Source organism: Mesoplodon bidens, assembly GCF_964165515.1.
Source record: "Mesoplodon bidens genome assembly, chromosome: 17".
NCBI classification, from domain to species: Eukaryota; Metazoa; Chordata; class Mammalia; order Artiodactyla; family Ziphiidae; genus Mesoplodon; species Mesoplodon bidens.
The window spans coordinates 18,835,977-18,848,092 of NC_138174.1; the positions used below are offsets into that span (position 1 = coordinate 18,835,977).

The 12,116-nt window shown below is 42.2% G+C and overlaps 1 protein-coding gene across 5 annotated transcripts in view; it reads left to right on the forward strand.

Annotated features, from left to right (window-relative positions):
- RCBTB2 (RCC1 and BTB domain containing protein 2) overlaps window positions 1-11,780 on the forward strand; it is a 38,301-nt gene extending 26,521 nt beyond the window's left edge. For all 5 annotated transcript variants that reach the window (XM_081215073.1, XM_081215076.1, XM_081215075.1 and 2 more), the window contains 4 exons: window positions 561-687; window positions 2,389-2,528; window positions 6,830-6,960; window positions 10,512-11,780. In XM_081215073.1, the coding sequence (XP_081071199.1) occupies window positions 561-687; window positions 2,389-2,528; window positions 6,830-6,960; window positions 10,512-10,652 (539 nt within the window). In that variant the 3' untranslated portion in view covers window positions 10,653-11,780. The remainder of the gene's footprint in view (window positions 1-560; window positions 688-2,388; window positions 2,529-6,829; window positions 6,961-10,511) is intronic.
- Window positions 11,781-12,116: the final 336 nt, after the last annotated feature.

Sequence of the window (12,116 nt, forward strand, 5' to 3'; positions counted from 1 at the left end):
ATTTTTCTCAAAAGTATTAGAAATCAGTATCTCATACTAAATTAAAAGTCCTGGGCTTCCCTGGTGGCGCAGTGGTTCGGAGTCCGCCTGCCAATGCAGGGGACGCGGGTTCGTGCCCCAGTCTGGGAAGATCCCACATGTTGCGGAGCGGCTGGGCCCGTGAGCCATGGCCGCTGAGCCTGCGCGTCCAGAGCCTGTGCTCCGCAACGGGAGAGGCCACAGCAGTGAGAGGCCCGCGTACCGCAAGTCCTTTGGATGGCTTTCTGATGTGATTGGGAAACTATAGCTTTTATTTTTAGCTGGTATATTTACTCAGACTTTGAAAAATTTTATTTAGTGTGGTGGTTTGGGACTTTAGTTGTTTTGCCAGATTTATAAGCAGATGTGCCTGAGGTTCTTATCCTTAATGATTGCAGCAGTGGGAATCTGTATTTAGGAAAACAGCGCATAGCTCAGTGGGGCAGTTATTTGGGGGAACTGGTGTTTTCGTGTCAGCAGAGCCGTGCTGGGCCTGCGTCCTCCTTAGAAAGCGCTGGTGTCCCCCCCACCCTGCCCCCCAGAACCTGATGGCCACCTCACCGTGGCTGAGTCCCTGAAGAGAGAATTTGACAATCCCAGCACCGCAGACCTACGATTTCTGGTGGATGGAAAGTACATTTATGCGCATAAAGTCCTTCTCAAAATTAGGTAAGGAATCATTTATTCCGAGAATTGAAATAAATACGTTTGTTGTTTTCTAGTTCCAAGGAACTATGTTAGGCACGTCTGTGATTCTGAAAAAAGGTAAGGCTCTTTTTGCCCTATGAGCGTGCCGTGCAGTGGGGAAAACACATTATACGTGGCATTTCTTCTGTATTCTCTGTTTTCTTTTTTTAAATACATATCTTTATTGGAGTATAATTGCTTTACAATTGTGTGTTAATTTCTGCTGTATAACAAAGTGAATCAGCTATACATATACATATATCCCCATATCTCCTCCCTCTTGCACCTCCCTCCCACCCTCCCTATCCGACCCCTCTAGGTGGTCATAAAGCACCGAGCTGATCTCCCTGTGCTATGCGGCTGCTTCCCACCAGCCACCCATTTTACATTTGCTAGCACTGAACATTTAGATGCTTGAAAAAAGAGAAGAGCAACAAGATCGGGAGTAAAGCTAACACAGATTTTTAAAAATCACTTTTATTGATGTATAATTTTTGAGCAACTGCATCCATTTAAAATGTGCGGTTTGAGGAGTTTTGACATTCGTATACTCGTGGGAAACCACTGCCCCAAATCAGGACACAGAACGTTTCCATCACCCCTCAAAGATCCCTCAGGCCCCAGCCCTGGGGCAAGCACTCATCTTCTTTCTGTCACTATAGATTAGTTCGCATTTTCTAGAAGTTTAGCTCAATGTAATTATACAATATGCATTCTTTTCTCCCTGGCTCCTTTCTCTTAGCATAGTGATTTTGAAATTCATTTTGTTGCTGTGTAACAGATATTTGAATCTTACTTCAATGAATCACAAACTCAATATGGCATTTTAGTCTCAAGTTCACATCTTAGTAAGGTCAGGCTGTGCAATATTTGTTCACTCTTACTGTAGCCCATAAACCTTCATAGAAGTGGGGAGGCTACGGTTTGCTAGGGCTGCTGTAACAAAGTTCTGTAGACTAATCTGTTTCAACAGAAATTTATTCTCTCGTGGTTCTGGAGGCTAGAAATTCAAGATCAGGGTTGTTGATAGAATGGGTTCTTTCTGAGAGCTCTGAAGAAGAATCTGTTGCATGCCTCCGTCCCAGCTTCTGGTGGTTTGCTGGTAGCCTTCGGCAGCCCTTGGCTTGTGGCAACGTAACTCCAGTCTTCACACGGCATTCTCCCTGTGTCCAGATCCTCCCTTTTGTAAGGATACCAGTCATACTGGATTAGGGTCCACCCTAATGACCTCCTTTTAACTTGATTACCTCTGTAAAGGTCCTTTCTCCAAATACTGTTACAGTGAGGTTAGGACTCCAGCATATGAATTTGGGGGATACAATTCAACTCATAACAGGAGGTGAAGAAACAAAATTACTCAGTTTATGAAAATAAACCTACCTGATTTCTATAAGTGCTGCTCCGCGGACGTGGGGTGGGAGGGCCCCTGGGAGTTCGTGGCCGCAGAGGCAGCCGCCCCGCAGCAGGTTAGCATTTGCAGCCTCGTCGAATAAACGACTACAGATTTCCGGCCGGCAGGGGAAGCGAGGGGCCCAGGCAAGGACACGAAGTTGCGTGGTGCTGTGTTTTTCCTTTCTCCGTGTTAGTTGTTTCCTCTTTAACCACCACGAGCACATGCTCCTCAGGAAGGTCATTGGCTCTTGCCCAGAAGCCAGGACCTGACATGCTGCTTTCTTCCTTCAGGTGTGAGCATTTTCGCTCTTCGTTGGAAGACAATGAGGATGATATTGTAGAAATGAGTGAATTTTCATATCCTGTATACCGAGCCTTCCTGGAGTACCTGTACACAGACAGCATCAGCCTGTCCCCCGAGGAGGCCGTAGGTAATTGCCACCAGACTTGACCTAGAGATTGGCAAAAAGGTGCTTCGTGTAGAGCCTAAAAGGAAGTGGCTGTGAGGGTAATCACAGAAGCAGTTCTCTTTTTGTGTGTTGAACCCAAATGCTTTTCCCTTGTTCCCACTTGACACAAAGGTTGACTGGATGGATAAAGTGAGATACGGATGAATTATGAAACCATCAGCACTGTGGGACAGGTGCCATTCTTCCTGAATTACTAGATACTGTACACGACTCTTTAGCTACCACACAGCTGCTGCCTTCAAGATATTTACATTACAGAAATGATAAAATGCATGTAACAGACAGCCCTGCTGGTCTCCATAACTGTGACTGTCCCTTTGGGACAACCCACTGTGATCCGGTGCATCACCGCACCTCAGGTTTACTGACGGTAGGAAAGCAACACAGGGTGTCCAGCGGGCACAAGGTGAAAACATACTAAATTTCAGTTTACAGCTGTCAGCAATATTGTTGGCCCATGGGACAGAATTAAGGAGTTACTTGTGTAAGGAACTGAAGAAAGAGTTCAGCTCTCAGATCTTTCAGTTAAATATTCAGTTTACATGGATAAATCCAATAACACTTTTTACCAGATCAGCATTTAATTTTCCTCAGGTAAACAAAAGTCTGATTTCTTAAGTTTTATAGTTTTCCGTCCTTTCTCCCACACTACCGAGCGCCCGGGACCCACTATGTGCCGCGACCCACTATGTGCCGTGCTCCCCTCGGCACCTATGAATGAGACAGACCGACACCCTGCTCCTGTGGAGCTGCTGCTGGGAGGAGGGAGGCCAGCCCTAAACAAAGAACTAAAAGCAGTCAGTTGGGAGGTCAGGGGAGGCCTCTGTGAGGACGTGTGCTGAGCAGAGAGCTGGGGGAAGCATGCAAACGCCCAGGTGAAGAGTGCTCTAAACAAGGGGGACAGCAGATGCAAAGGTCTGAGACAGGAACACATGTAGCACATAGAGGAGGGGGAGGGGGAGGAAGAGGGGGGAGGGGGGAGGCCCGGGTGGTTTGGAGGGAGAGAATGAGACCGGCAGTCGGAGGAATTGAGGCCAGGCAGCTGGATCTGGGCAAGACCAGGTACAACCTTGGAGGCCACTGTGAAGGGCTCGAGTTTTATTCTTGGCGTGATGGACAGCCTTGGAAGGTTTTGAGCACCAGGGTTGCATTATTTAGGATTTGCTTTAGCAGTAAAATGAAAAAAGGAAGTGGCTTCAACATGACAGTTACTCTGTCACACAGGGATACAATGCAAGGCATCCTTACATGTGGCCCCTGCACTCATGTTCAAGACCACATGTGCAATACAGGCGGCAGGATGGAGGAAGGGACAGTGACAAGGGGCAAAGGGCAAATCCCAGTGTTGGTTAAGGAAGTCCCACTTCTTTTAAACCATGGACCAGAGATAACCGAGGCCTTAACTCAGCTGCGCAGGGAGTTGGGGGAAGTGGTCATTTCTAGATGGTCATGGCTCAGCCACATAGTCTATGATTTTGGAAGAAAGGGAGAATGGGTTTGTGCGTATATGGAGGTAGAGGCACCAGCAGCTTATACTCCAGGGGTGAGAGGATTTGTTTTTAAAAGATCAGTAACTGTAATGGTTGAGGTTTAAGATGGTGGTGCCCTGGGTTAGGGTGGTCTAGCAGTGGAGGTGTTGAAAGATCAGATTCTGAATATATCTTAAATAGGGAGCTGACAGGATTTGTTGGTGGATGGGATGTGGGTTTTGAGGGCAGAAGAGAGAAGGAAGGTTGCTCTGAGGTGTTTGGCTTGAGTGTGGAGAGCACCAGGCTTTGCTCTTGAGTTTGAAAAATCAAAGGAGTTTGAGCTGCTTTTTAGACGTCTGCGTGGCAGGGTTTTTTTTATGGGCCCGCCCCTAACGTTTGCAGGGCCCTGGGCAAGAGTCTAAATGGAGGCCTGTGCACCATTTGTCTAAAAATTTAAAGTTATATGTCAAGCTAAAAAGCTTCAGATAAAACATGTTCAGTCCTCATACCTTGAAAAATATACCTTCATCAAGAACTGAAAGGCCAGGTAGGAGTTTCAGCTGGAATTTAGAGTTGTAGGACTCGTGGAGTTCTGTGCTGGGACACAGTGGCGCAGGAAGGACGGGCCTCTGGCCTCCAGCTCAGGACCTGCCCTCTTTCTTTACCCACCACCGGTTACATCCTGCATCCCAGGGGTGTATGGGCACCCAGCCTGCATGTCCGTACTCCAGTCCACCCCCCCACCCCGGCCACCCCTGGGTGCTGGGGGCCTGCACGTGGTCTGCAGGGGAGGAAATACTGACATATGTGGCTTCAGGGCTGATTATTCAGAGAACCCCAGGGTCCCAGGAGCACAAAGTGTGGTCTAGGAGTGGGCACTTGGCTCCTTGGCCAGCCTGTGGAGGGGGGGTGCCTAGAACGGGTGCAAAGCTGGGCCTCCTGGAGTGGAGGCTCAGGGCAGTACCCGTGAGTACACGCATATGGGAGTCTGATGCTCGGAGTGTGTGGGGCTGTTGATGTGAATTTGTTGAGAACTGACCAGACACAATCAGGCCATTTACGACTCTCAAGATTTCAAAAGATTTCAGAGGGCCGTAGGCCTTTCTTCTATAATTTTGATATTTGTCATGTTACAGTGAAAGCAAGTTTCTACCAAACTTAGTAGAAATTTCTACCAAATTCTGCCACATGTACAAAACGTATTAGCAGATATAAAAACAGTTAATGTTGTAAGGTTGATGAAATCTTGGCTCTCTGTCTTTTGGGCCCTCTATGAAGTACCTTCCATGAAAGGTTATTGTAAAGTAACCTTTACGTGAAGTAAACGTGACAATGTTCTAGAATCAGGATTCAGCTAGCCTTTTGATCAGGTGGCAACCAGGACTGAATTAGACCCAGTGAATGTACCACTCCAAGGGTGGAGTAGGACTGCTGAGCCCATGGTGCTTGAACCCTGATCACGCAGGGGCCAAAGGCACCCTCACAGTATCTCTAGCCAAGCCACATAACCTGAGTGCCACTCATTTCACCAGTGACAAAGTGTTTGTAGCGTTCTTTATGCTAATTAATACGTCCTCTAATGAAGATTTAGGTAGCCATAACTGAAGCCCCTGACAAGGGCCTTTCAAATGCAAACAGACCAACCATTCTTTTTTTTTTTTTTTTTTTTTTTTGCGGTACGCGGGCCTCTCACTGTTGTGGACTCTCCCGTTGCGGAGCACAGGCTCCAGATGCGCAGGCTCAGCGGCCATGGCTCATGGGCCCAGCCGCTCCATGGCATGTGGGATCCTCCCGGACCGGGGCACGAACCCATGTCCCCTGCATCGGCAGGCGGACTCTCAACCACTGCGCCACCAGGGAAGCCCTGACCAACCATTCTTGATTAGAGTGCTTCATAGTATCCCTTGGGGTAGATTAAAATTAACTTAAGCATCTAAATCACTCTATGTTGAGTTATTGGAAAGCAGATGACAGATAACAGGAATCATCAGTTTTTACAGGCGGTATTTAAAACTGAGGGGCTGGAGATCATTTAGGGAAATAAGTGAAATAAGAATCTGAATATTGAACTCTGGGGCATTCAGATACTTGGAAGTTAGAAAAAATGGCCCAGCCAGGAGACTGAAGAGTAACTAATGAAGGAGAAGAAAACACGAGCAAGTAACAAGGCATTTCAAGAAGGGGAGCATCCTTAACCCCATCAAATTCTGTGTAACTGTTGAGGAAGATGAAATCAGAGGATAGCCCCTTGGATTTGGCACCATGGGAGCCATCAGTGACAATCACAGGTGTGGTGTCAGGGAGCAGAGGGCATGGGCTTCTGCTTAAGGTGAGGATAGGAGGTGAGAGAACAGAGGCAGCAAACAAGAGACCTCTCTCCCCGGGAGGCTCGCTCAGGAGAGGAACAGAGAAGTGGGGCAGGGTCGCAGGAGGCCTGAAAGGCGTTTCTTTTCTTTTTGAAGAAGATGGGCACTATTACAGCACATGTGAATGCTGCTGGAGAAGATGTTGATAATTCAGGGGGAGGGCTAACTGGAGGAGCATTTCTAAGGAAAAGACGAGGGCCATTTTCACTTGCTCCTGTTTTTCCACAGCTGCTTGTTTGTGTATTGCACTCGCTCAGTGCACCTGCGTTCTCAGGTAGAGCCACATGCTCAGAGTGTAAGTAAGCCCAAGTCTCTATTTCCACAGCCCTTCACTGAGGATTATATTCAAAATCATCTCTGACAGGCTGAGTGAGTTTAAATCAGGGTGCTTGAGATCACTCCCCTAAGAAACATCTCTTTCCACCAGGGTTGCTAGATTTGGCTACATTTTATAGAGAAAATCGTTTGAAGAAACTCTGCCAACAAACTATCAAGCAAGGAATCTGTGAGGAGAATGCCATCGCGCTGCTCTCGGCTGCCGTGAAGTATGACGCTCAGGTAAGAAGAGCATCCTTTCAGGGAGCTCACCTTCTGGAAGAAATGGTTAGCTGTCTACTTCATGCCTTAAACTAAAAGAAAGTCTAAGTAAATTAAAGATCTAAGGTATACAAATAAAGTACCAGAAAAAATATAAGGGAATGTTTATATAAAGTTAGGGTGGACCTCAAGGGCAGAAACCATAAAAAAAAGGATTGATAGATCTGATCTCAAAAAAACAAAAATGTTTATACACAAAAAAATAAACAGAAAAAAAACAAAGTGAATGATACTCTGGGGAAAATATTTGTACTATCACAAAGCAAGTTCACCATAGTTAATGTATAATTCTTAAAAAAAACAAAAAGAAAACATGAGCAGTTTGATGGAAGAAAATGGACCAAATGGATTTATGAACAAATGAAAAGTATAAATGAAAATAAGGTATAATTTTTCAACTGTCAAACCAGGGAGTCTATTTTTAGAAATAGTATAGGCTTAGGATAATGGGTGTTCTCCTAAACTGCTGAGGAGAATGCAAATTAGTATAATCAGTCTGGGGGGCTGTTTGGTAAAATATGTATTAAAAGCTTTAAAAATGTAATTCTTTAAGGAATTCAGTTATAGAAGCTTATCTTAAGGAAGTAACCATGGATTCAGACAAAGTTTTAGCTTCAAAGATGTTTCCTGCAGTGTTGTTTATAATTTTTTTTAATTGGAAAAAGTCAGTGTGAACAGGAAAGGATTGTTTAAACTAAAAAATGTTAATACTATTCAACATATATCATTGACTGAAGAACTGTGCTTCTATTTTTTAAATAAGTATATTTTTATTTTTTAAATAAAAATAGTAAAAAAAAATTTTTTTAAGTATAAATAGCTGAATTTAAAAAGACCAAAGTTTATTATCTACATAGGAAAAAAGACTGAAAAATACAGTCAGTGGTTATCTTTGAATGGTGGGATTGTGGATGATTTTTATTTCCTTATCTTTGCTTGTTTTTCCTGAAGTTTCTACAGTGACCATGTATTGTTTTGATAATAAAGAAAGGAAAGAAAACTTGTCTTAGAGTTAAATCTTTAGGAAACAGGCCATACTTTTTGGAGTCGATTTCCTTAAGGATATCCTTTCCTTTGGTCAGAAAACAGGGACATTTTAGTTGTGGGCAGAAAAAAGGTTATAACTTATTTTCTGCTTATATAAGTAATAATGTGCTTATTAAAGAAAATTTGTAAAATACAAAAAGTATGAGGAAGGAAATGACTCCTCAACCAGAGGACACTAACATTTTCATACAGCTCCTTCTGATTTTTTCCTAGGTTATGTATTGCATTGGCCAAAAAGTTCGTGTAGGTTTTTCCGTAACATCCTATGGAAAAACCGGGATGAACTTTTTGGCCAACCTGATATATATTTCTAAATACTAGATTTTTTTCACTTAACATTTAAAAAAATCTTACCCACCTTGAAGCATTGACATTTACAAGCATAGTGAATGTTTGTCTTTCATCAAGGTAATAATACTTTGGGCACTTACAACACGCAGAAGGCTTCGTGGCCAAACAATAACTGTGCTTTTTCAAGAGTTTGTCAAAGTCATGCTGATAATACTGAACTCTGGTGGGCTGCCTCAGATGATGAGATTGTGGGCACATAGTGTTTCCATCTGAACTAGAATTAATGTCCAAGACTTTTTCATATTTCCTGTTTATGTGAATTATTTGTATGGTTACCATTCAGCCCTGTTTTCTAGAAAGCAAGCTCCCTGAGCAAATGGCAAGGACTTTGTTTTGCTCACAACCATATCCCTAGTGCCTAGGATAGTGCCTGACACATAGTATGTGCTCATTAAATATTTGTTTAATGAATGTTCAACTTTGCCTGTAGAGGCAGTGTATTTTACTACAGGCTGTCTAACTGTGGTACCCTAAATTAGTATAATAGACCACAAGTAAAATAGACTCATTGTACACTTAACATAAAAGTTTTTATAAATAAAGAACAGTATATTTGAGTTGACTAGTATTGTTACTTGCTGACTCTAATAAGCAAGAAACGGACCTTTTCAGCAAATTATCCCTCATGCTTGACTACACTTAATACGTAATTAATACACACCAGGGATTATTTGAAGCACAGTTCATGTCTCGTTTAGTTCTCAAAAGAACCTTATTAAGAATATATGTATTATTATTTGTTCCAGTTTACAAATGAGGAAGCTGAGCCTCAGAGAGATTAAGTAAATTCTTAGTAAGCTAATAATTGTAAAGCTGGAATGCAATCCAGTATTGGACAGATTTCAAAACCACACATTTTACTACAATTCTCTATTGCCTCCATATTTTAAAATCAGCAATGTTTATTCATTGATTCAACAAATATTCCCTGAGTGCCCATTAAGTGCCTGGCATGGTTCTAGGCAGTAAGGGTACAGGAAGTGAACAAAACAGACCAAAATCTGTGCCCTCCTGGAACTTTCTGGTGAGGGCAACAGATGACAAATACAATATATGGTCTGTTAGGTGGTGATAAGTGATATAAAAAAGTAAGTTAGAGAAAGGCAATGGGGCAGTGGCGGGGCAGGCTGAGATTAAAGCTGAAGTTTTAAATCGTGGTCCGGGAAGGAAGGAAGGTCTCACTTAGAAGGAGACTTGAGCAGAGACGTTAAGGAGCATGGCAGGAGCTGCGTCAGGAGGGCAGCAGAGCCCCGGGTCTGAGGCATATCAGAGTCTCCGCAGGCTGGCCTGACTTCAGCTCTCATTTCTCTCCGACCAAAAAAGTGTCCAGCCACCTTATTTCTGATTCTCAAGTTTGCAGATCTAATCAAGAGAATCACTACAGTACTATTTTTTGGCCTGGCGTACATTGCAGTAAGCCAGAAATCACCAATCTGTGGAGTTTCTCTTAGCAGAAAGTCATGATTTCTTCAAAGCATTTTCCCACTTCAGATTATTGAAGCTATGTGTGATCTGATGAAATCTAATCATCTCAGCCTTTATCTTCTTGTAAAGGAAAAAGAGCAGTGGCCTGTTAATGACTTCAGAGAAGCATTTCCCAAGATGACTGTTTTATGGCTTAAGCTTTTCTCACAAACTCTTTACAGGTAAAACTATTTAAGCCCCTAGAAGAATATAAAAGAGGAGTGTTGGGCTCAACATAAAGAAAATCTTTTAAACAATTTACTCAATGCATTCATGCAATAAATAAATATTTATTAAACAGACAAACAAGAGGAGTGTCGTACTCTGCATAAATATTGAAAGTGGAATGCACAATACATCTAGGTGCCTATCTCTGGGAAGAAAAAGTCTCATTTTTTGCATTGGTTAGTGTGGAGGCACTTGAATGCTTTACTGTTATTTAAATTTTTACAAGCATAGATTGATATTAGCTATACAGTTTTACAACTATTCTTTAGGCATTGCTGTCCCATTTCTTTCTGCTGGTCATCAAATCCTTTTCCCTTGCCGATGTGTTTTAGGACTTTTTGTGCTACGTTGCATTGCATTGGGATATGTGAATTTGTTAAAACAAATTTGTTTTATTTGTTAAATTTCTTTGTCGTTCCTAGGATTTAGAAGAATTCTGCTTCAGGTTTTGCATAAACCATTTGACTGTAGTAACACAGACGTCAGGCTTTGCAGAAATGGACCATGATCTCTTGAAGAACTTTATCAGCAAAGCAAGCAGAGTTGGAGCCTTTAAAAATTAATCCTCACCTACAGGAAAGAATTTTTAGCATTTCCATTTTCCTGCAAAAGCCAGAGAATAATTCTCTTTAATAGTATTTATGATGAGCCACATCTGGCTGAATACTTAATGTTCTGTCAAAAGAAGGATGGTGGTCGGTCTTCCCCACCTTTTGAAATCCACAATCTAGAGAGAAGGCATTAAATGCTCTCTGATCAGATGGGAATAAGCTCAAGGGAAAAAAGGTGAAATGTCTTACTATACTTACCATTTCCTCTTTCGAGTCACTTAAGTTGGAGACTTTTGGTAGGTACATGGGTCTAAGTATATGCTATTCTGGCCAAATATCCATATTCAACAGGCTGATACCCCATAGATAGCTTGACAAGGAATGCTGTCACTACCACACTTGCAGCATCCAGCACAGTGCCTTGCATAGAGTAAGGCACTCAGCTTATTATATAAATCTTAATTATGCCCCGAGAACAGCTTTATTTGTGAGATACTGGATGAAGGAATAACTTTCACAAAATGAATTTAAAACATCTGAGGCTCATATTCTTCTGTACGTCGTTCTGAGAAATAGTGGCTAATTTAGAGCGTTAATTGGAATTCACAAAAGGCCTTAGCAATTAAATTGTCAAAGACCCAAGGGCTAATTTTAATTCTGTCTTTACTCTGAGTCATTAATTTCTCACACGGGGTTATCAAATAAGAAGTGTACTATCTTTGAATGAATGTTGTTTCTGGGCTCATTTGCCTTACATAATTGCATAATGTTCTTTACTTTTGTGTTAAGCAAGATTTGCCTCTGTAAGTAGAAACGATTTTGTTTTTCTGGTAGTTGACTTTTATGTCACTATAAAACAGGTCTTTTAACTTGGCACAGTGTAATTATAAAGTACTAGTCGAAAAGGAACTATGCTTACATTTCATGGACAGCACTAGTAAGAAAGAGATGAATTTATACTGTTTAGATCAAGTTACCCAACTACAAATGAGAAACTGGAACAGGATGTAGGATGTAGAGTCTCCTAACATGTATTTTCACAATATGATACTATGTAGAGAAACAAACCTCTTTTGGAAACCTTGTTCTGATGCTGAACTGTTTGATAATAAAGTGCTTATTTGCAGATAATAGAACAAATGTGTGTGTTTTTTAATTCTTCAGAAGCAGCAAGATTCTGTCAACCTTATGTCTCTTAGATATACACAGATCCATTTGATATAAGCTTACTTTTTAAAGCAGTTACTCAGATAAGGCATCATAGCGAAGCCTACCCTAAAACGTAAATGGCTTCTAAACAACTAATTCTAATCAACTGTTCATATGATTGCCCATGTTCTTTATTGGTGAGGTCACTTTTGAATCCTTAGTTTCTTTTTATCCGTTTTTGCAGAGCTTGTCTGGTAGAGGCAAAGGAGTCTGGATGCCTCCAGTTCTAAATCAGAATCCCATTTTTGGAACTGTGTAGTATTTGTT